The sequence below is a fragment of the Ricinus communis genome, chromosome 10, assembly GCF_019578655.1.
Source record: "Ricinus communis isolate WT05 ecotype wild-type chromosome 10, ASM1957865v1, whole genome shotgun sequence".
NCBI lineage: Eukaryota > Viridiplantae > Streptophyta > Magnoliopsida > Malpighiales > Euphorbiaceae > Ricinus > Ricinus communis.
This window is the reverse complement of record NC_063265.1, coordinates 13,110,450-13,133,893: the sequence shown is the minus strand read 5'-3', so window position 1 is coordinate 13,133,893 and position 23,444 is coordinate 13,110,450. Positions and strand designations below refer to the sequence as shown.

Genomic DNA, 23,444 nt, shown 5'->3' with positions numbered 1-23,444 from the left:
TAAAATTTATTTGTAAAATTTATCTAATTTAGTATAATTTAATTTAGTTGTAATTAATTTTATATAAATTTAAATATACAACGCTTTAAATTAAATTTTGTTTTTTTTCAATATATAAATTTTAATTAAATATAATATAAAAAATAATTAAAAATTTATTTATGTAGAAAAAGATAAAAACTTAAATTATTGCAAATAGTAAGGATATGTTTGTTTTATCGTTGATACAAACAAACTTTAGGTTAGCAAGCCGACCTTTATGAGGTGGAAAAAGGGGCATATATTCAACTACTATCATCATCACTGTCTTTTGTTTTGATTCATTGTTTGTGGTCTGTTATGGTTCTTACCTACACATTCTCTATTTATAATTATTACATTTTCTTAATCATTTAAGTTACACTATGCACAGACATTCTAATACAATTTATTTCTACATTTATCCATTAATTTGATTGTGGCTTTATATCATTTTTAATTTATAAAAAGCCCATTCAATCATAATTTCTATGTTGAAATCTAACCTATGAAGCTCCTACTGAACTAAGGTCTAAGAAGTACTTTCACATAACAATTAATTTTTTTTTAAATAAAATATAAATATTCTACCAATGAAAATTAATATTAATATAAAAATAAAAATAGTTTTTAAACATAAAAAAATATATAAAAAAATTTATTTCTAGCAATCATTAATCACGTTGATGAAACAATATATTGTAATATAGAGTTTCTATATATTTTTTAAAAGTCTAATTATTTGAATGTCGAATTAATTTTTTTTCTTTTTATCGCTCCTATAAAGAGTGAATTTAATATTCTTATAATAAAAAGCCATAAAACTCATTCATAATAGAATACTATTAAACTCCTTAAAAATATTAATATTAATTTATTAAAATTAATTAATATAAAATATAAAAAAACCACCGCGGAATTAAATATGATCGGCTAAAAACTAAAATTTTAATATAAAAAAACAAGAAAAGTGAAAGAATAAGAAGCAAATCTTTGGTGGGTATGTTTCTTTGAATTGAAAATAAGTATAATAGGATAACTTCAAAACTGATGAAATAAGACTTCAAATTTAATGATTAACTAAGGAAACTAGTTTAGACTTGAAACTTTAGTAGATCTTGACATCTTAATTTGCAGGTTGAAGAAATTGGTTTCTTTTTCTATTGTTGAAGGCTTTTTCAATTTGGGTCAATTAAAGTAACTTGTACACATATATACATTTCTGAATTAAACTTTATATTTACTGCTGTATTGCTTGAAATTTAATTTTTATTAGTTTTTGTCTTTTTAATGTTCGATGAAATTTAACTTTTATGGCAAAATAAATTTTTTTGAATAATACAGAGTTTGATTCAAGAAATTATGATTTTTATTTAAGAATTTAAATAATAAACCAACATTTACTATTCGGATTTGGAATTAAGCATAAATGAAAATTTATATATATTTAATTTTAAAATAAAAAACATATACTAAAATTTAAATAAAATAAAATTGTGTTTAAATGTATCAAATTTTTTTAATATAGTTTACATTAGTAAAATTCTTATTTTTATTTTTTAAAATTGTGATAGAATCTAAGTTCAAATTCAATAATTTATTTAATGGAGAGAGACTAAGCAGGTTTAAATTAGACTTTAACTATTATACAACTTAAATTTTTAAGGAAATAAAAATATTTATATTTTTTTATCAATTTTATAATATTTTTTTATTTCTTTTCAGTTTTATTGTGTTAATAGTAAAAATTAATTATATAATTTTTATTTTTTTATTTCATATTTATAGTTCTAGTTAATTTTTTTGTTGTTTTTTAGATCGACCGACTAAAAAATAACTGAAGATAATCGAAAAAAATAATAAAATAAATTAGAATAATCACATTAAAGATAAACAAAAAAATATTTTTTCTAGAGAAATTTATTCATTAAAAATAATAATTGTTTTTTTGATTTTAGGATATTTAAAAAAGTTGGCTTTATTTGCGTCTTCCTCGTCGCGTGGTTGCAATCAAATTCTCAGAGGCGAAGAGAAAATTTTGAGTTGAATGCAACAATGGCGATAAGATTATTATCACAAACTCGCACCCTCTTGACTTCCCCTCCTAATTTACGCGTGCAATGTCTCTTCTCCACCTTCTCTCTCCCTTCTCTCGAACCCTCAAATGACGCTGAAATAGTCTCTGAAATCCTCCTAAACCACCACAATCCATTTCACGCAATGGAATCGTCACTCCAACTTCACGGTATCACTCTCTCTTCTTCACTTCTTCACCAAACCCTCCTCCGTCTCCGTCACAATTCCAAAATCGCCCTTTCCTTTTTCCACTATTCCCTTTCTCTCCCTTCCTCCTCAGTCAATACCACCACTTACAATCTCATCATTGACATTCTCTCCAAAGTTCGCCAATTTGACGTTTCTTGGCAGCTTATTATTCAAATGGACCAAAATAACCTCCAACCCAATTCACATACTTTCTTGATTCTTATTCGTAGATTAATTTCTGCCGGTTTTACTCGTCAGGCGATTCGTGCTTTTGATGACATGGAATCTTTTATTGCTGAGACTGTTAACCAGACCCATTTTTGTTTCTTGCTTGATACTCTATGTAAATATGGTTATATCAAAGTAGCTGTTGAGGTTTTTAATAAAAGAAAGTTTAGATTTTTACCAAATGTCAGAATCTATACTGTCTTAATATATGGGTGGTGTAAAATTGGTAGAATTGATATGGCTGAGAGGTTTATAAGAGAGATGGATGAGATGGGTATCGAGGCTAATGTTGTTACTTATAATGTTTTATTAGATGGGATTTGTAGGCGAGCGAAGTTGCAACCTGAGGGAAGGTTTGAGAGGACAATTATGAAAGCTGACAAGGTGTTTGATGAAATGCGTCAGAAAGGGATTGAACCGGATGTTACTAGTTTTTCTATATTGCTTCATGTTTACAGCAGAGCTCATAAGCCTCAGTTGACGGTTGATAAGTTGAAGTTAATGGAGGAGATGGGTATTTGTCCAACTGTTGCTACGTATACTTCGGTTTTGAAGTGTCTTTGTTCTTGTGGGAGGATTGATGATGCTGAAGAGTTGCTTGAACAGATGGTTAGAAATGGGGTTAGCCCTAATGCGGCAACCTACAATTGTTTCTTTAAAGAATATAGAGGAAGGAAGGACCCAGAAACTGCTCTGAAGTTGTATAGAAAAATCAGGCAGGAGAATTTGTGTGATCCGAGTGTGCATACGTATAATATATTGCTTGGGATGTTTATGAAGTTGAATCGATTCAATATTGTAAATGAGATATGGAACGACTTACGTTCAAGTGGTTCGGGGCCAGACTTGGATTCTTATACATTGTTGGTTCATGGACTATGCGAGAAACAGAAGTGGCAAAAGGCATGTCAGTTTTTTGTGGAGATGATAGAGAAGGGATTGCTTCCTCAGAAGGCTACTTTTGAGATGCTTTATGCAGGACTAATTCAGTCTAATATGTTGAGAACTTGGAGACGGTTGAAGAAGAAGCTCGACGAAGAGTCGATAGCATTTGGTTCAGAATTTTCAAATTATCACCTAAAGCCGTATAGAAGATGATAAACAATGTGAGTCTGAATTTACACAGTGACAGAATTTCTTGACAGAGTATGGAGAGGCAAGTCGATACCCAGTTCAGGAAATCATTGGGAAAGACAGCTAATATGATGCTGTTGGCTCTTTAATTGACACACACAGCAGAAAGTGTTGTGATGATCAAGAAGGATTAATGACGTTTTTGAAGCATGTTTCTGCTCAAATATCTTTTTATTTTCTTAAATTTGGCCGAAGTTCCTTCATAACTTATAGTTTTTGATCTTGTAAGTGCAGGTATAATGTGATAAAATGCTAATTAGACTTTGATTATACACTTACGTTTAGGGTGTATACTTCAAGCGATTGTCAAACTTAAAGATCAAACAGTTACATCAAATGAAAATGACAAGTTGTCTATGCATAAACAATAATGATGATAATAATTGATTTTTTGAAGTTTAATGCATGCTAACTTGGTTAGGATGATTGAAAATGAAGGAAAAAGAAAAAGAAAAGGGAGTGGAAATAAAACATTGATGAACTTCTCTTTTTCCTTGTAGGGCAGGGCAAAGGTGACTAGGATAAGTTTGATGTTAGTTACTTAATTTCATGATTAATTTAGAAGCTAGTTCATTTTTTTTTCCTTTTTCTTTCAATTTCATTGAGATTCACAAATTTATGATTTTTTGACTGGAATTTATAATACAGTTTAACTATAAAATAAAAAATAATAATTAAAAAAGCAGATAAATTTCAATTTTATAAATAATAAATAGTTTAAATATAAAATATAACATAACTCCACTTGATAATATTATTTTCAAAACTACAAATTTTTTTCTCAACCTAAAACAAATAAATTCTTTTTAACATTTTTTCGTTTGCTTCTTATTTGTAACATTACCAAAAGCCCGCCACTTTAACTGACTAACAGACAAGGCTGAAAATTGAGAATTAAAGAAATAGCATAACCGGATAACGTCACGAATCTCGAAATGATGTCTTTTTTTTTTTTTTTTTTTTTTTTCCTTGTTGTGCCCACTGATTGCTTACTCCACCCACAACTTCAGAACCATCACCTGCCGTTCAAAACCAACAAAACCAAAACGCAGTGTATCAACATCGGGGTCGGACCTGTATCTCTGTCGGAGCAACCAGCCACTGGAAGAAATCCAATTCCATTTTCCACCACCGCCAATCTGCTGCTATCTAATTGTCGAAGAAATCTCTCTTCTTACATGGCTGGCCAATTTGATCCTCTAACAATTTGAATTAAAAAGTTCAAAAATCCTTTGACTGGTGAAATGATGGCGGTTTCTTTTTCACATTCACCGGTACCCATTTCTCCTTCTTCTGTTAGTAGTAGACCGATCCCACTTTGTCCCAGTACTTTTAAAGTCTCTGCTTGTAGCTTTCCGGTGAGCGTTTTACTCAAACATGAGTAAAGCTATGATCCTTTACTGTGTTTATATATATGTAATAGACGATCAATCAAAATAGGTCTGTACAAGATAGTTTCTAATAAGTACTTTAAAGTTGTGCATAGTAAACAAAATAGGGTATGACCTGCTTTGAGATTTACTAGCTTCAGCATTTGATCAGTTTTTCTTCTCTACAAGTGCTTTTGAATTGTAATAATAATTCAGAAACAAAAAGAAGATTTTGTTATCTAGCAAGGATCAAGATAGTCATCAGTCCGACAGTTAAAAATTGTTGCTTTTAGCTAGGGACCATCACCAATAAATGGTCTCTTTCATATCTTTTTACCCATTTTGTTTTACATGGAACGGATATAATGAATTTGTTGTTGTGTAATATTTATATTTACTTGCCCCTCATTTGATGGATTCCTCATTGTAACTTAGAGAATTAACCCTTTTCTTTTAAGCGTTTCACCTGACATAAAATTTGTTGTTGGTGCCTGATGGTGGTGGATGCAGGTCTTTGTTGGCAACATTTATTCTGTGGAAGGTAGTCATGTTGTGCTCTGTGGAGGAGCTGCCAATATCTGCCGAAGGTTCCATGGCTTAAAGCTACGGATACTTAGGAGCCTTAATCTACTACAGCACAACAGAGAATGTAGACCTGTGAAGGACTTTGGGATTATAAAAAATCAAGATAAGGATCACTTGAGCAATCATTTGGAAACAACTTCAACACACGCAGGACATGTTTCTGGAGAAGGCCTGAAGATTAATGCATCCAGTGGTCAGTAATGACACATTGCTACATATGTAATTTTATTGTGTCTGTATTCTATTTAATGAATTTACTTAGACCCTCTGTGTTTTGTGTTTGTTTAGCTTTGATTTAGAACTTCTCTATTTGTAGTGAAAGATTGATATGCTATGACTTCCACAGACAGAACCATAAGAACAATCCCAAAACCTGTAGAAAATTCTTTGACTCATTTTCATCCTGATTGTACAGTGAGTGCAGCTTCTTCTTTAAAGTCTGCTCCGTCTTTGGCACAAGGGCATTCCTTGAATTTTCCCATTGATGATGGTAGAGCAACATCTCTCAGTGTTGCTGTCATAGGAGCTACTGGTGAGTTGGCTAGGGGGAAGATTTTCCCAGCATTATTTGCTCTGTATTACAATGGCTTTCTACCTGAGGTCAGATTTCTCTGATATTTGGTTGCTTTGTTTGTTTATTGGCTGAACAGCTCTAATATTTAAGGATACATTGGGAATACCTCAATAGCTGAGTGATATTTTATTCCAACATGTTGCGGTAATAGCTGAGTTATGAATTTATCATTCTCTTGGTCCTACTGGTTAAATTGCTGCAGGATCTAGCTATCTTTGGTTATTCAAGGAAGAATTTGACGGATGAAGATCTGAGATCCATTATAGCTTCAAATTTGTCTTGCCGTATTGATGATCAGTATGGTTCTTTATTTATATACAAAATGTTTCATTTATTTAGAATATTTTATATGATGCGATTTAAGAGTACAAAAATGTCTCAGTCAGAACTGTGGAGACAAAATGGATGCCTTTCTTAGTAGGACATACTACCTTGATGGAGGATTTGACAACAGAGAAGGGATGTCAAAGCTAAATGCTAGAATGGAGCAGATTGAGGTATGCTTGGCTTGATCACATACATATTTTGGAATTTGTTTATGGATGCGAAGTCTGTTATTTTAAAATGTAACATTTAATCTGAAATTTATGATAACTGATTCCCTAACAGCTTACTTCACACAGGGGGGACATGAAGCAAACAGGATTTTCTATCTTTCTGTGCCGCAAGAAGCACTTCTTGATGTTGCATCTTCTGTTGCTGATAATGCTCAAACCTATAGGGGCTGGAATCGTATAATAATAGAGAAACCTTTTGGGTTTAATGCACAATCTTCTCAACAAATTACAAAAAATCTTCTTTTCAAATTTGAGGAGAAACAATTATACAGGTCTTAAATCCCATTGCTATATATGTTTTGCATGTCCATGTGCATGTGTCTTCTCACTCTTTTCCTCACAGCTATTGTAGCTATTCACTTTGTTTACAGGAATATGATTTAAAGTGATATTATTTCAGGATAGATCATCTTTTAGGAAGAAACCTCATTGAGAACCTTACTGTTTTGAGGTTCTCTAATCTAGTTTTTGAGCCATTGTGGAGTCGAACTTATATACGAAATGTACAGGTGAGTTTCTTTTTGTTTCGCTCAATTGTTTGTTTAGTAATGATGTGGTAAACCTGAAACATGCCTATTAAAATATACCGTGCTCACTGCACTGTGGTGTGGTTTTTTGCAGGTTCTTTTATCAGAAGACCTCAGTGTGCAGACTGGAAGGTCATTATAGTTAATGGGCTATTTCATGTACTTTCAAGCAAATTAAGTGAACTAAGTGAACTACAGGTTTTGAATATGACATCTTTTCATAACTTGCATTATCTTCTGCAGATATTTTGATGGTTATGGGATCATTCGAGACATAGTGCATAGTCATATTTTCCAGACAATAGCATTACTTGCTATGGAGCCTCCTATAAGTCTTGATGGTGAAGATATTCGAAATGAGAAGGTAGCTGATCTTTACACAGAACTCATTCTTGTTAAACAAATTTCAGCCATGTCATGTCATTTAGATGCTTCTTTTCAGGTCAAGGTTCTAAGGTCCATTCGCATATTGGATCCAAGTGATGTCATCCTTGGGCAATATAAAGCTATCTCCGGAGACAAGGTTGATGTAAATTTAAACAGTTTGACCCCAACATTTTTTGCTGCTGCATTTTTTATTGATAATGCACGTTGGGATGGTGTGCCTTTTCTGATAAAAACTGGCAGGGGACTCATGAAACACAGGTAAAGACTAATTGAAGAACCAGTGCTGTGTGGTAATATAATAATATGAGTTAAACTTCTTAGCATCCTCAGCTTGACTATGCAAATATATTCTTCTCCATTACTGAGTGATGTCCAATTTTCAGATGCCATTATGCTTATTTTTGGAAATTTCTTTTGGATGGTGAAACATGAAAGAATTCTTGAGTATGTTTAGAAGACATAGTTTCAAACTCAGACATCAAAATGCTATGTTAAAAAATGCGTGCATATAATTTCTGTTTCTTTGCATTTATGTGATAGTAGTCTATTAACTTATTATTGGTACACAATATGTGATTTTACCATAAGGAATCAGCTCGCCAACATTAGCTTTGAAATGCAGATTGGAGATACGCATACAGTTCCATCACGTCCCTGGAAATCTTTATCGTGAACGCATTGGCCATAACATTGATTTAGCCACCAATGAGCTGATCTTGTGCGATGCACCTGATGAGGCCATCCTAGTCAAAATAAACAATAAGATTCCTGGACTAGGCTTGCAGTTGGATGCTTCTGAACTTAATTTGCTCTACAAGGACAAGTGAGTGAACTCTCATGTTCTAGTACTTCTAGTAGTAAAACTAACATTTCCTTGGCAATTCCCAAATATTTACCATTTTTATATTGATGATCCATGCAACTCCCTATGTAAATATCATAGGTATAACGTGGAGGTGCCTGATTCATACGAACATCTTCTTCTTGATGTCATTGATGGAGACAACCATCTGTTTATGAGAAGTGATGAGCTTTCAGCTGCATGGAACATTCTAACTCCCATTCTTCATGAAATAGACAATAAAAATATCACACCAGAGCTTTATGAAGTAGGAGGAAGAGGTCCAGTTGGAGCATACTATCTTTGGGCGAAACATGGGGTTCGATGGGCAGACGATTCTTGAGGATTTTTACCAGAGGCTGAGCCATCTTCAAACAGGCACAATATATATACTCGGTCCGCTACCCGCACAGTAATGAATGATGGATCTGGAGAAGTTTAGATCATGATTCAGGCATCCCTATATGTAGGGAATTCAATTAGAGATTGAAATTTGTCATAGGGTAAATTCTATCTTCCCTTGGTTACGTTGGCCATAGTAAAGGTGTACTTGTAAGACAACAAATTATATTACCTGCTTTGACTCTGCAAGTTTTCTGCTGTACTTGGTACTTTCAAAAACTTGGATTGGATTGTTTTCTCCCAGGTCTAGTGTTGAAGAGATGATAAAGTGTGCCCTGTTTTCCTCTGTTTTTCCGTTATAATATTCAATCTACTTATAAAGTTAAATAATGTTAATTATCTGATAGATTATTTGCCAGCCTAGCTGATCCAATAATTGGAATAAGGTAGAGAAGAGCATCAATCCAAGAGTTCTTCAAGACATAGCAACAATCATGTGAAATTGAGATCCCACATGATTAAGTCATTCATTTTGAAAAGGAAAGGTCTCATGTTTATGGATTAGTCGAATTTGATTGATTCTAGAATTGAGGTCTGGTTGCTCATTTCAATTAGTTAGGAATCAGTAATCCAACCTTGTAAGCCTGCCTTCTATTTACCCATGAGAAAGGGTTCTCAAATTAATTTAGTTGCAACTCTTGAATTTAAGAAAAAAAAAAAAAAAGTAATTTTTTTTTAAAAAGTGTTAATAAGGAACTAACTAGTTTATCAGTAGTCTATTAATGGAGTGTCTGTTTCACCAATCCAGTGATAAAATAGGTGTTTGAATGGATAGGCAAGAAAGCTATAGAAAATCACAAGTTCAGAAAGACCATAAAAACAAGTGGCCTTACTTTCAATGAAACTTGTTACTTTCTCAAGAATAGCAATTGATGCCCTTGTGTTTCTCTCTGTGTTTTTGGCAAATGGATGGACTGACAACATGATAAAAGGCAGATATTTGCCATCAAAACCAAGAAAAGAAAAGACAAACAACAATCAACAAAGAATACGAAAGATGAAACCATTTCGTCTGCAATATCTAAACAAACACAGAGAGGAGGCTGAGGCTGATGGAATTGGCCCACCAACAGATGTCACGTACTCCTCTAGAGAGACCCATAATTCCTCCGCAAGCCGCCACATAACATAATGTCACGAGTGATTGCATCACCTCTGTTAGGTCAGTTATATTGCGTTATACGCTAATGCTGCTGATGTTAGCCATTATTATTTATTCTTCCCACCTCCCACATCTCAAATTACCCAAAACCCCATCCTCCATTTTCTAATCTAACTAATACCAAATTCCCAATACAAATAAAGGAATAAGCTTCAACTTGACCCTCAAATTTTGTAATTAGGTTCAATTTGACTATTTTTAATTTTACAGCCATTTTAACTCTTGAATTTCTCAGATAGGTTCAATTTGTTCCTGTTTTAAGTGAGTTCTTGCACAAAAAGTTGAGTCACCAAATTGAATTCTATAGCACGTGGATTTTATTCTCTTAAAAAATAGTTATACTGAACCTATTAAAAGAGTTTAGAGATTAAAAAGGACTAAATTGAATCTGACTGTAAAATTCAAGGGTCCACCAAGAAAAGAAGGTGAGATAACTAATGGCCATTTCTTCTGTAAATTCATTATTCTTTCGATGTCTATTTGGTGATACAACCACTTGTGCTGACAACCCTATATAGAGTCAATTTAATTGACACGCTTTTGTAGCTACTGAGTCACCCGCTCAGCTTAGCTACAGGCCAAAACGTGTTCATGCATATATCATGTGCATGGTTATGGCTCTTTAAGCTTTTGCCAATAAGAAAAGACTTGATACTTCTACAGTCTATTTCTTAAAACAATTTCCCTTCTTAGTTTTAGTGATGAAGCTTATCTAGCATAGCATGGAGAGTGAAAGAAGGAAGAGAAAGATGGAGAATATTGACGAACAAGAAAAAAGAAGAGAAGAAGAAGATGACGATGATGATGACAGTGACGATGAAGAGAAGATGAAGAAGTTCTTTGCTTTGTTAAGAAGCTCAAAAGAAATAAGAGATTGTATAAGAAGAGATTCCAGTAGATCAAAAGAGAAAGAGGAGAAGAAAGTTGAATCAGCTGCAGCAGCTTGGACTCCTTCATTCCAGCCAGAAGATTTTACAGGAAATGTTCAAGAGAGGGAAGCAGGTCCTTCTAAAACAACAGAAGAACAAGAACCAGAAAGAGAAAAAGAGAAGAAAGAAGAGGAAGGAGGAGGAGATATTAGTGGCTTAGATTTGAATCTTTCTTTGTAGGATTATCCGGACAAGCTTTTATTAGCATGTTGAAATATGAAAATAAATAGTCAAATTTTCCCATTGTTAATAGTAATATTGATTAATGGATTCGGATAAAGCACCACTATGAACTGTCTAAATGTTAACAATTGCATAAGGCGTTCTGTGTGAATATCGGCTTTCATTTTCCATATCCTGACATTCAGGTTTACTCAGTTCAAGATGTGATGATTTCAGATGCTATGACCTTTTGCTAGAAGGAAGATGGGCAGAGTTATTTCCATTGACAAAAGTGGAAGATTGGGTGTGCAAATTAAAGTAATAAAAAGAAAAAAAGAATAAGAAGGATCAAATTGCATTCTTGTCATACATATCTCAAATTCTGATTTGATTCCATTTCTTTTTCTTTTTAACATTCAAAAGAAAAAGACAAGACCAACCCCCAAGAAATTAAAAAAGAATACCTAGTAGACAATTTCAAAATGAATTTGTCTTGAGAGGCACACAAAACAAGAAAGAAAAGAAACACAAGCAAAGTTTATACGGGTATGTTATTGAAGGTACTGGCAGCTACGAGCCTTTGGCCTTGTGGCCTGATTTCTTCACTAACTGCTAAATTGTGCACCGACAGCAAATATGTGGAAGATGTGGAAGAAAGAGATAACTGCTCTTACAAGGAGCAAAATCTTAAACAAATAAATCCTTTGGGTCTCAGCAATATTGCTACATGTTCGAGTTTGGCCTCAGTTTGGTCCACTGCACAGTCTAGAACCAATTTATTTTATGCCAATTACATAAAGCTGCTTTCTTTGGTGCAGGGCAACCTTGGTGGTGGCATATATATTTTTGCCGGATGCTTGTCTCTTTACTGATACTGTTGGCAACTTTAATTGTTGTCCATAGTCTTAACTTCATGATACTCATTAGACCTTTACAAGAAAAAAGAAAGACCAAACATTAGCGGGACTAAAGGTGCTAATTAAATTAATATTAGTTCAATGATTGCGTGCAATCAGGAGATTAAATTTTCACTTATCTAAAATCTTTTTATTTTTCTTCAGTTCACAAGGGTCCAATAGACCATCGTTATTTTTTTCTTTTTGCTATCTCATGATTCTTTGAAAGAACAATAAAGAGGAAGGATCAACCGACAATAGTTATCAGATTCAGTGTCAAAGGAACAGAATACAACACACAAAGTTATTATTTTAGGTGGAGGAGAGAGAGTGTTTTTGAGTGATGTAGTGAAAAGGAATACCATTTCCTATGTAATCTGCCAATTATTCATGGCTACTTTGAAAAGAAATGTAAAAAGCATTGAAAGTTGATTCACTTCAATCACCTTCACTGGACCAAATTGAAAGGCTTACACCCTACAAAGGTCCCAACTAAAGTGACTCCATTTCTTTCTGATTGCTGACTTCATTTTATATAAAAATGTAACAAAGTCACTGCACAGGAAATACCAGAAGAAAGCAGTCACAAGAGATTTGGTGCAAATTATACTGCTGACCATGGAAAAAGAGAGGAAAATGAAGCAAGGCAACCCTGCCCAGGAAGAAGGTTTTGCTGTTGATGATGATGAGAAGGTTGAGAAGTTCTTTTCCATAATTAGAAGGCTAAGAGATGCTCGCGATCTCTCGACAAACAGCTTGCGGGAAACGGAGGCGCGCAAGAGAATGAAGAAGGCAAAGAAGACGCAGACACCTGTATGGACTCCGTCATTTCAGCTGGAAGATTTTGGAGGCCTGGAGTTAGCTGATATAACTCAACCAACTTCTTCAAACAATGAACAAGAAAAGAAGAAGAGGGAAGAGCTAGATCTCAATCTTTCTTTGTAATGGCACAGACCATTCCCAGGTTTGCAAATTTACCTTCTAAGGTTCGGTAACATTCAGTTAAGGGTGCTTATCTTTATATGATACAACTCTTGCTGCAAGTGAAAATTTTTTATGTTCAGAGCTCAAAAAACAACTCTTTTTTTGTTAATAGCGAATTTCCCTGGGAGGGCGGCGAAATTGCCATCTAGCTGGAGGGCTCTTCATATGCAGCAAGACCAGTTGGATATTTTGGTTATATATTTGTGATTTTGTATGAGATTGAAACAAAAATTTATTTATTTGTCAATAACAAGATGCGACAAAGATCTTAGTTTGTGATGAGTTCATGATTCAGAAAAGAGGTGATGGGTCTTAAGAATGGTCCTTGTGGATGATGCATGTCTTCAGTTCTTCAATTTTCAGAGACTTGTTGTCTTCCACTAGCAATAGCAACAATTAAAATGTAAAATGCTATTCTTTTGTTTTTGGTTATGAGAAGATAATTCTGTCAAATTAATATTTATTTGATTTGATCCTATAAAAAACTGCTATGGAAATACTAGAGCTTGCTTTAGCTTTGATGCAACTTGAGATGAAAGAAATGGAGGAATATCAAAATTGAGTTAACAATTAATGGAGCTTATGACGGGTGATAGTGAGGTGGTAGAAGGAGGAAGAAGGATGACGGTCATTGTTCCGGGTTTAATTTGTATTTAATTAAGTTTTAGGGTGATAAACGGGTATAACTGTATAGTTAAATTTTTTTATCTGATGACATTATATGTCCTTTCCAAAACTACCATTAAGGAAATAGGAGAATGTGTAAGCTGACATGGGAGCTTATGCGGACTTCTGATTGCCCCATCAAAAAAATTGCCTAAAAGTTATGAAGAACTTGCCTGAAACACAGTAGAAATTAGGTGACTGAAAAGGATAAAAAAATAAAATTAAATAACAGAACCATTTTGAAACAATCAGCAAAGTTGAGGGCCATTGTGGCAATTTACCCAGCAAACTATATTCGATGATGCCAGTCGACCAAATACAAGTTGGAAATGGAACAAAGAATGCAATACCTGTACTGGGTGATGAACCTCCGTTCCTTTGAATGCGAACCCATCTAAAGAAGCCAAACCTACCACTCAACAGGACTTAACTCTAATTGTAAATTATCTCAACAATGATATCAAACATGATAAATTAGCTCGTTATTTCCTACAGATATGCCAATAGATTCCGAATCCATAACAAAAAGATCCACATTGTGCCCCAGAAAAGCCTTGGAATTTGCATTGCCTGATTGGATAAGAGTATCCCTGAGCAAAGCCAATTACAAACCTTTCTTAATTACCAATGTTGTTGCAGAAAAGTGGGTTAGATGCAGAGAAGGTTGGAGGTTCCTGACTCTGTGAGTTATGTAACATGCCATCCTCCAGCCAATGATTGCCAAACTTTCGCTTTTTAGGCATCCGAACAATTAATTTGCAGGGGGGTTGCTTTCTACGGTGCTAGATTATATGAGAGGCCAATATTGCTAATTGGAGGGTGGTTACCAAAACACTGTCGACTGTATATATGAAGTATGAACTGCCTTCCACAGATTGATCTATGATTTTGCGGACCTCCAATCAAATGTTCTTACTCATCCACATTCATTTGATCCAAAGAATATTATCTGAATCCATTATTGTGGCACCTCATCAATCTTTGGACCAGAATTTATCTTTTACCTCCGCTATATACTAAGGCACAAACTATCACCAGTAGTCTCGGCAAGAACATGAACCATCCTTGAAATGATGGAATCTATTAGCATCCCTCAGAATAATCTCTCTACCAGTCACTTTAGCTATTAATTTAATTGCAGAATGGCAATCCCCACAAACCCGTAGGTTTTTCATGACACGAATGGGCATCCCTTCTGGGACCTTCAGAAGTCCATAAGCCACAGCCAATTTCTCACTGTGATATCGTAAGCTCTGAACCTTTTCTTCCTCATCCACATCATGCAGCACAAAGCTACCATCAGGACAATATCCAGTTTCTCTTAATAATCCACCTAATTTCTCCAGCATTCCCAGTATCATTGAATGCTCAGGATGACCCCTGCTATCTCCACCAGTGAACATATATACTTTTTTCTCTACTTCAATCCAACTACAACCAGGTGATTTGCTAACTTTATTTGCTCTCATGGATTTTCTCAACTCTGCAACATCTCCCCATCTACCTTGGGATGCATAAATATTTGATAGCAAGATATGAGGCCCAGCATTTTCTGGCTCAAGCTCTAGAAGTTTCCTTGCCGCAACTTCAGCCAAATCCAATTTCATGTGTGTTCTACACCCACCTAATAAAGCTCCCCAAACAATAGCATCAGCTTCCACTGGCATCTTTTCAATTAAACTCATTGCCTCATTTAACCTTCCTGCACGGCCAAGAAGATCAACCATGCAAGCATAATGCTCAGTTCTCTGATCTACAAGATATCTGGATTGCATTGATTCAAAAATCTCAAGGCCTTCTTTGACCTTCCCACTGTAACTACACGCTGTTAAAACTCCAATAAAGGTAATCTCATCAGGTGAAATGCCAGAAGAGAGCATCTCAAAGAAAACTTCCAAAGCTTCCTCTCCTAAGCCATGCTGTGCATAACCTGTAATAATTGAATTCCACATAACAGTATCCTTCATGGAAAACCTATCAAACACCCTCTTAGCCTTCACAAGATCGCCACACTTAATATACATTGTAATCAAAACTGAGGAAACATATACATCAAAATCAAACTGGGATCTCACCAACTGTGTATGGACCTGTCTACCATAATCCAGGCTTGCCAAGCTACCACAAACTGAAAGAATGCTTATTATAGATGGAAAATTCGGCCTAACTCCCTCTCTCTGCATCAATCTAAACAAATCAAGTGCTTCCAATTCCAACCCTTTTCTCTCATATACCTTTATCATTGCACTCCATGTACCATCATCCTTCTCCCTCATCTGATCAAATGTCCACTTTGCTTTCCCCACCTCTCCACTCTGTCCAAAACCTATAATCATCTCATTGCATGCAGGAACCGGCTTCATAGGCATTGCCTCAAAAAGTTCAGCAGCTTCCTTGATCCTCCCACTCCGCGTATAACCCATCAACATTGCTGTCCAAGTCACCTCATTCTTATCCGGCATTACTTCAAACAACTTCCTAGCTACATCCACCTTGTTATTCATTGCATACCCACTAATCATAGTAGTCCAAGCAACCACATTCCTTTTTGGCATCTCATCAAAAATTTCTCTTGCTTCACTTAATCTTCCTTCCATACACAACCCGCCAATCATATTAGTCCTAGCAACAACATCCTTCAGCGGCATCAAATCATAAAGCTTTATTGCTTCATTAACACGTCCATCTTCAATCAATCCACCTAACATCACAGTCCAAGAAACAACATTCTTCTCAGGCATTTCCCAAAAAAGTGATTCTGCTTGCTTTATCATTCCCTCTTGGATATACCCCCTAACCATAGCTGTCCATGAAACAACATTTCTCTCGGGCATTTTATCAAACACTTCTCTTGCTTCATTAATCATCCCATTCTTAACATACCCAGAAATCAACCCATTCCAAGAAACCGTGTTTCTATCAGGCATTTTATTAAACAGATCATGGGCTTCACGGGGCTGCTTGTTTTGGAAGTAACCGGCAACAATGGCATTCCAAGAAATGATGGTTTTATAAGGCAATTCATCAAATATCTTTCGAGCTCTATTAATTTGGCCGATACGAGCGAAATGGGAAATCTGAGAATTGGATGATATTGCCGATAAACTTACGCAGTATGTTCTACGTGGGACAATCAAAAACCGCATTGATGAAAGAAAAACACGAGATCATATAATAGTTACAAAAAATAACACTACCATGTAGCCGCAAGCTGGAACCTACCCAGCGTAACTCAAATACAGGAAGAGGCTGTTTAAGTTTTTCAAAGGCAACGATGACGTGTGCACTAACCATGATGCTCTAAGTACGCTTTTAGCGTCACCCAGTCATCTTTATTTTGAAAAATATAATATCTAAATAAAAAATATTGTTAAAAATATTTATATATATAAAGAGTAAGAGAAATTTATTATATTTTATTATATATTTTATTTATATAAATATTAATAATTTTATTATTTTTATTTTTATAAATAAAAATATTTACAGTATATTTATTAAATATAAAGTATATAGTACAAAATAGAATTTGATCTTTTATATATTGTGAACTAAATAGAAAATAAAAAATAAAAAATATATTGAAGTGTCATTTTATAACATTAATCGTTAAGATAAAAAATTAAATATATATAAATGTATTAGAAATGTTTTTATATTAAACTTTTAATTTTTTTTAAATATCTTAAAATTGATAAAAATATTATTTTAATTATATAAATTTCTAAAAAATTATTTATATTATTTTTTTTATATTTTTAACTTGATCATTTTTTAAAAATATTATTTTTTATTTCTTTTCTATTTATGATGTGATTATTTTTCAGTTATTTTTAGTTGTTTTTAATTATTTTATTAAAAATAATTAAAAATTAAAACATTAAAACTGTAATTCTGAAAAATAAAAAATTATATTTTTAATATTTTAATAAAAAAATGAAGAATTTAGAAAAATAAATTTAACAAAAAATAAAAAATTATATATATTTCTGATATCTTTTCTTTTTCAAATCAGATTATACGAGAAAGCATTTGTCACATATTTAGATGCTAATGTGCCATGTAGGCAATTGTGTAATCACATATTATATAGGCAGTCAGCGGCCTAGAGTGTAACACGTAAGCAAAGGATATTGCTTGACATTAGCCACATGAGCATAGACTATGACGTGGCATTAGTTACGTAAGCATATTGTCTATGGCGCGACGAGTGCTATATAAGCTTTTTCTTTTTTATGACGCATAAATTTGCTATAGGCATTTATTTAATTCCAATTATCATTTTCTTATTAACCTAATCCCATAATGCAGCCTGTTAGAACAAAAACCTTTAACCACCAAGTTCTGGTGGAGCGGCCATGTTTAGGACAAGTGCCTAGCTTGGGAAAGATGGGAGAATATGACAAGGGCTAAAGTCAATGGCGGCATGGGATTCAGGGACCTCAAAACCTTTAATACTGCTCTCCTTGGGAACCAAGCCTGGAGGCTCGTTAATAGGCCCGAATCGCTGTGTTATCAAATCTACAGAACTTTGTACTTCCCGCACACGAGCTTCTGGATGCCGAGGTAGGAAGGGGAGTTTCGTAGAGTTGGGCAAGTCTGATTAAGGGAAGGAATGCCCTAGTGAAAGGATACAGGTGGCTGGTTAACAATGGTAAATCTATCAACATATGGACATATGCCTGGATCCCAAAACTTCCGGGGTTCAAGGTCATGACTAAACAACCTAGGGGATAGTCAGTATATCAGGTAAGTGATCTTATGGAGGAGAATGGTAGGAAGTGGAGTGAAGGATTGATCAGGAACCTATTCATGGATATTGAAGCTGACGCCATTTTGCAAATTCCTATTGGGCCGAGTAATGTAAATGGCAGGTTTATTTGGCACTTTGACCGAATGGGAAGGGTCTCGGTTAACTCTCTATTATCACCTGCTGGTTGAATAGAATTATATAAATAGAGGCCCGCAAACATTCAGTAATACCATGAAGGTGTATTGGAAAAAGCTTTGGCAGGTCCGGTACAACCGAAGATTGTTAATTTCCTTTGGAGAGCTTCTAAACATAATTTAGCAACAAGAAGACAGATGTTTCGTCGGATTCTGGTTGATTCTCCCGTGTGTCCTAAAAGTGAGGAAGTGTGGAGCATGTGTCGTTCACTGGTCAGCATGCAAGAGCACCATGGTTTGCAAGTGAGCTAGGGCTAAGAATGGAAGGGACTCATATTACCAGCTTCATAGACACCTGGGGGAACATTATGAGTTGTTTTGCGACTCCTGCAAAGGATATTTATGCTGGTATATCTGGAAGGATCGTAACAATTTTCTTTTTAATGCTAAGCCACCTGACCGTGCAAATACAATTCATATGTATAAGAGATTGTGTGGTGAATTGAGTAATTGTATTACCTCTAACTTAACTCCTCAAAACAGGAAAGTGGAAGCTAGTGCAAATGATAAATGGCTCACACCTCAAGCGGGGTGGTGCAAGATGAATGTGGATGCTGCCTTCGATGCCAGAAATAGCTAGGAGGGTGGGAATTGTTGTGATAGACTCCATAGGTCGGGTTGTTGCGGGGAGGAACCAGACCTGTTTTGGTACCTCTGCACTGCATGGTGAAGCTAGGGCGCTGCTGTTGGGGGTTGAGTTGGCTAATATGATGAAATTGGAAAAAGTCGTTTTTGAATCGGATAGCAAAATGGTGGTGGACTCTGTTTTGCAGAAGCAGCAGCTGCAATGGGAAATTGAACCTGTTGTGTACTGTATAGCCAAAGAATTGTCTTTACTCCAAAATTATGATATTGATTTTGTTAGGAGTTGCAGATTGGATTGCGAAGAGTATTGCTTGTAATGGATGGGAACCTGACTGGGTTGTAAATCCTCCTAATAGGCTGCTACAATTGTTATGTTTTGATGGCCTGCTAGGCCCTGATTAATATAATTCAGTCGTTGATAAAAAAATAAAAAAAAAATCATTTTCTTATTAAAATTAAATTGGAGTATGTTAGTATTTTATATATGAATAAATAAATATATATATATATATATATATATATATATATATATATATATATATATATATATGCTATTGACAGAAATAAATATCTTATTAATTAGAATTTACAAATCCCGAAAATTTAATAAAAACAAATGATTGAATCAAACCAATCTCACTAAAAATGAAAATAAGAATATAAATAATAAAGGAAATTTCTTTGATAAATCTTAATCAAGCAAAAGAAAATTGAATGAAATAACATGAATAATAAAAACCAACTGAAGAGGTAATAGGCACACATTTCAAGACATGGGTGAAGCTTCTGATGGGGTGCTTGAAGTGAAACATAATATAAATGCAAGAAGCAATTTTTATTTTTTTTTAAAGAATATAAAAAGCAAGAAGCAAGTTACTATAATACCTTACAAATTGCAGGTAAGGAACCACACAACAATGGCAACAAAGGGGCCTATTGCACAGTTATGGGTACAGTTTTGGAAGCAGAGCTACAGAGTTCAGTAGATTTCCATAAAAGAAAGCGGACTTATTGCAAACTACAAACAATCAATTGTGACAAAAGAAATCAAAAGTGGTACGGGGGAAAGAATAAGCTGTGGAAAGTAATTTAGAGGCTATGATGCCATTAGCTGCTTCAGTGTAATGGATTCCATCCCAGCTCAAAAATGGAGATCCTTCATCACAAACCTGATAGCCAGGCTGACCACATGTTACCTTAATGTTGTAATTGTATGGAGGTCCTCCATTGCCACAGCAGGCCATTAGTGGTCTTGAGAAACCTGCATCGCTCAATAATAATGCGATTACTCAAAACTCTGCCACCGGTTCTTAGACAGAACAACAACAATAACATTTTAACTTACCGTATTTGGAGGAGTTGGCAATAAGATCGTACTTGATAGAATACATATCTACGTACGCTATAGTGGCACCTGCCAATTGAGACCTCATCTTTTGGCATCTCCTACGCAATGCTTCATTGAACAGTCTTGCAGCATTATTGTAGCTCGAAATGCATCCATGTGAATCCAACTCCTCCTTCTGAACTAATGTAAGTTTTTGAGGGAGACAACCTAAGGGTCCAGTATTATGTATCCAGAATTTCCTGCCTCCTTGATCGTATAAAGTCTATTTGATATGAAAAGGGTGAATCTTTTTTTTAGTCAAGAACCTTGACAGCAAAACTTGACAAATTTTGCACAAGCAGCAATTCAGATGACATTTCACAATACCATGAATGTAGTTTCTAAGCTATTTGTATTACGGATTTACCTTTACAGCAATTTCTATTTCTTGAACAACGGATGGAATCCTTTTGGTCACTTGCGCATAGGATAGGTTTTTAGAGAAGGAATCAGCAAGGTCATTTTGCCCAATGTCAATCATGTAAAGAGCATTCCTGAACCCTTCATCGCTGATCATATTTCCTGAACCTAAACAACTCAGTATCATCTTCAATTTACTTGTTTTTTTAAAAAAAAAAAAAGATCTATAATATACTTTAAAGAGAGAATGGAATAACCATATTAGAGTGTAGTCCTTCGGGTTCACAAGATTGAAGGAAGAGCTACGTGCACTAGAAGGTATGATACTCGATCACTGAATAACTAATCCGATTGTTAAGCAGGCACATTTTAAAAGAAATGAAAATGAGAAGTTACCAGCATTGACAGCTTCAAGGGCACGAGCTTTGAAATGAAGGAACTGCATAATTTGAATGTTCAATGAAAAAGGAACATACTTTGGGAGAGTAGAAGAACCCACAACCGCAAAATTTGCACCGTTGGTGAACTTAGACCCTCCTAATGAGTCCAGATATGGGCTTAGCAAATTAGTATTCAAACTCTGGCCTGTCACGGACAAATAGAATAAACACTTAGCCTTTAAAATCTTGTATTGTGTAAGCATACTTTATTTCAAGACACTGGATCTCATACAATGCTGTCAGTCAGAGTGTCGGAATGGGCAGAAAACGGGCAGGTGAAATTTAATAACATAAATAAAAGAACAATATAGATATGGTTGTCTCCAATATTATCTACATAGCTACTGCATCTACATTAATTAAGCTATAGAACTACATGCATTGCTCCTGATCCTGCAAGAGAATTCAGCTAGAACTTAGGATCTGTATCCAAAGAAAGGTGGCAGATTTATTTGTTTCATTTATTTTCTATACTTGCACTATAAATTGCAAAATTTAAACTTTTATTTAGGCTTTAATTGGGTTACAGTTCCTCAGCTGAAGACGAAGATGGAAAATTCCAGCTAAAACGTACAATTAAGCAAAGTATATTTCGAAGCAACACTTTTAGTAGAAAAAGAAAAGAAAAATGAAACTTTTAAGCGGAGAGGATATAAGAAACAAAGACAAAATTAGGAGTTAAATACATGGACCCTACTGGCCAACTTCCATCAATCAATCAATCAATCAATCCAAACAACTCGGTGGCACAGAAACCGGGGACTTGATCACACAAACTTCACAGAAAGAAATGACAAAAGCATACATCGCCTGTTTGATGAGCATATTTTCAGCACAGCAGCAAAAAAGAAGAGAAAATGCTACACCACACTACTTACAGAGAAAGTCGATGAGAAGGCGACCGTCGGACAATCTGCCAGTTGATCGGCGAAAGAACAACCTGCCATTAGGAAAATTAACGGGGAAACCGAGACCGGCGACGAGTCCACCGGTGTCGGAGTTAGAATCGCCGAAGTTGAAGAGGACTGGAGGATTCTTGCACTGAGAAGCGAGAACACAAGTGAAAAGGAATGAAATAATAATGATAATAAGTTGAAAGTGAGAGCGTGAATGAGAAAGACAGGAAGCCATTATTAGTGAACTAGCGACAGACACTCAGCGTTTCACTCTTTTTCTTCTTTCTTCTGAAGTGCATGTAATTTAACAGAGGGAGAAATAATTCTTTAACCAAAAAAAAAATAAAAATTAAAAGCACCGACTAAATTAATTATATACAGACGATCAAATGAAACAATTTATGCTCTTGGAATAATAAATTAAAATTAAAATATTTGTTTATTTAAATACTTAGATATTAATAAATTCAACTTTTAAATTATAAATGTATGATAAGCTGAATACTAAATAATGTTATTTTAGATATTTTTATTTCTCAAAAATAATTAACGTCTGCGTTTGATGGGTATTTAGAAGGGAGAGAATGAGTGCACCGTAGTCTTACTTAAATTAAATTTTTATTTTTTATTTGTAATAATAAAAGAGAACGAGTGAGATTTTATTTATTTATTTATTTTTAATTAATTTGTATCATCAGAGGTGGGCGAGATGTTTGATGAAGAGGATCTTAGGCAGGCCATGTGATTTCTATTAAATCAGGGCCAATTTGGGCTGCCCCAGCTGAATCATCAATTTTAGAGTTAGGATTACACCACAACCATAGATTCTCAATAGTGTCACGTGAGTTTTATTTTATCTCCAAAACTTTGCACACGTGTGGCCTAGCTTGCTTGATTTCCCCGAAAGTCAAGATAGCTAGTTAGCCTACCCTTGATTGTCAAACCCGGCAGAATGATAGCAAATACGCTAGCGAAAATAAATTCACGAAAGTGGCACAAAGATACGCAAGAGTTGTGGAAGTGTATACTTGCATTGATTAATTCACACTAAAGCTACTTACAATGAGCACACTTTCTCTCTCTACACAAGCTCTCTTCCTCTCTCCCTTCAAATGATACAAGGAAGGGGTATTTATAGTATT

General features: G+C 34.6%; 6 protein-coding genes across 8 annotated transcripts; 4 read left to right on the top strand and 2 right to left on the bottom strand.

Annotated features, from left to right (window-relative positions):
* The first annotated feature begins 1,968 nt into the window (after positions 1–1,968).
* Positions 1,969–3,921, top strand: LOC8269869 (pentatricopeptide repeat-containing protein At2g13420, mitochondrial). Its single transcript, XM_002512512.4, has one exon. It carries the CDS (start codon positions 2,074–2,076, stop codon positions 3,607–3,609), a length of 1,536 nt encoding a protein of 511 aa, XP_002512558.1. The 5' UTR covers positions 1,969–2,073; the 3' UTR covers positions 3,610–3,921.
* A 672-nt stretch (positions 3,922–4,593) lies between these two features.
* On the top strand, positions 4,594–9,174 carry LOC8269868 (inactive glucose-6-phosphate 1-dehydrogenase 4, chloroplastic). 2 transcript variants are annotated; one of them, XM_002512511.4, is made up of 12 exons: positions 4,594–5,003; positions 5,526–5,793; positions 6,016–6,200; positions 6,377–6,471; positions 6,557–6,671; positions 6,798–7,003; positions 7,132–7,240; positions 7,353–7,390; positions 7,502–7,622; positions 7,701–7,903; positions 8,268–8,468; positions 8,589–9,174. In XM_002512511.4, exons 1-12 carry the CDS (start codon positions 4,890–4,892, stop codon positions 8,827–8,829), a joined length of 1,896 nt encoding a protein of 631 aa, XP_002512557.2. In that variant the 5' UTR covers positions 4,594–4,889; the 3' UTR covers positions 8,830–9,174. The 2 variants fall into 2 exon arrangements, with proteins under 2 accessions (XP_002512557.2, XP_015570639.1); XM_015715153.3 differs by having other exon boundaries at positions 4,596–4,919.
* A 1,371-nt stretch (positions 9,175–10,545) lies between these two features.
* Positions 10,546–11,259, top strand: LOC8269867 (histone chaperone ASF1). The gene has a single exon (XM_002512510.4). The coding sequence runs from the start codon at positions 10,773–10,775 to the stop codon at positions 11,157–11,159; it is 387 nt and encodes a 128-aa protein (XP_002512556.2). The 5' UTR covers positions 10,546–10,772; the 3' UTR covers positions 11,160–11,259.
* Positions 11,260–12,130: 871 nt separating this feature from the next.
* On the top strand, positions 12,131–13,303 carry LOC125368685. Its single transcript, XM_048370182.1, has one exon. It carries the CDS (start codon positions 12,656–12,658, stop codon positions 12,980–12,982), a length of 327 nt encoding a protein of 108 aa, XP_048226139.1. The 5' UTR covers positions 12,131–12,655; the 3' UTR covers positions 12,983–13,303.
* A 579-nt stretch (positions 13,304–13,882) lies between these two features.
* On the bottom strand, positions 13,883–16,981 carry LOC8269865 (pentatricopeptide repeat-containing protein At1g56690, mitochondrial). Its single transcript, XM_015729170.3, has one exon. It carries the CDS (start codon positions 16,831–16,833, stop codon positions 14,719–14,721), a length of 2,115 nt encoding a protein of 704 aa, XP_015584656.1. The 5' UTR covers positions 16,834–16,981; the 3' UTR covers positions 13,883–14,718.
* A 3,054-nt stretch (positions 16,982–20,035) lies between these two features.
* On the bottom strand, positions 20,036–22,630 carry LOC8269862 (GDSL esterase/lipase At1g09390). 2 transcript variants are annotated; one of them, XM_002512505.4, is made up of 5 exons: positions 22,285–22,630; positions 21,363–21,551; positions 20,974–21,134; positions 20,565–20,829; positions 20,036–20,480 (listed from the first exon to the last, which is right to left on the bottom strand). In XM_002512505.4, exons 1-5 carry the CDS (start codon positions 22,535–22,537, stop codon positions 20,248–20,250), a joined length of 1,101 nt encoding a protein of 366 aa, XP_002512551.1. In that variant the 5' UTR covers positions 22,538–22,630; the 3' UTR covers positions 20,036–20,247. The 2 variants fall into 2 exon arrangements, with proteins under 2 accessions (XP_002512551.1, XP_015584657.1); XM_015729171.3 differs by having other exon boundaries at positions 20,974–21,128.
* Between the last annotated feature and the right edge of the window lie 814 nt (positions 22,631–23,444).

Excerpts from the sequence above, each read along its gene's own strand:
- LOC8269868 (XM_002512511.4), top strand. The coding sequence starts at position 4,890 with ATGATGGCGGTTTCTTTTTCACATTCACCGGTACCCATTTCTCCTTCT. Across the intron at positions 5,794-6,015 it reads GAAGATTAATGCATCCAGTG|TGAGTGCAGCTTCTTCTTTA; the intron begins GTCAGTAATGAC and ends CTGATTGTACAG. Across the intron at positions 7,904-8,267 it reads AGGGGACTCATGAAACACAG|ATTGGAGATACGCATACAGT; the intron begins GTAAAGACTAAT and ends TTTGAAATGCAG.
- LOC8269865 (XM_015729170.3), bottom strand. The coding sequence starts at position 16,833 with ATGCGGTTTTTGATTGTCCCACGTAGAACATACTGCGTAAGTTTATCG.
- LOC8269867 (XM_002512510.4), top strand. The coding sequence starts at position 10,773 with ATGGAGAGTGAAAGAAGGAAGAGAAAGATGGAGAATATTGACGAACAA.
- LOC8269869 (XM_002512512.4), top strand. The coding sequence starts at position 2,074 with ATGGCGATAAGATTATTATCACAAACTCGCACCCTCTTGACTTCCCCT.
- LOC125368685 (XM_048370182.1), top strand. The coding sequence starts at position 12,656 with ATGGAAAAAGAGAGGAAAATGAAGCAAGGCAACCCTGCCCAGGAAGAA.
- LOC8269862 (XM_002512505.4), bottom strand. The coding sequence starts at position 22,537 with ATGGCTTCCTGTCTTTCTCATTCACGCTCTCACTTTCAACTTATTATC. Across the intron at positions 20,830-20,973 it reads AAATAGAAATTGCTGTAAAG|ACTTTATACGATCAAGGAGG; the intron begins GTAAATCCGTAA and ends CATATCAAATAG. Across the intron at positions 20,481-20,564 it reads TGCCAACTCCTCCAAATACG|GTTTCTCAAGACCACTAATG; the intron begins GTAAGTTAAAAT and ends TGAGCGATGCAG.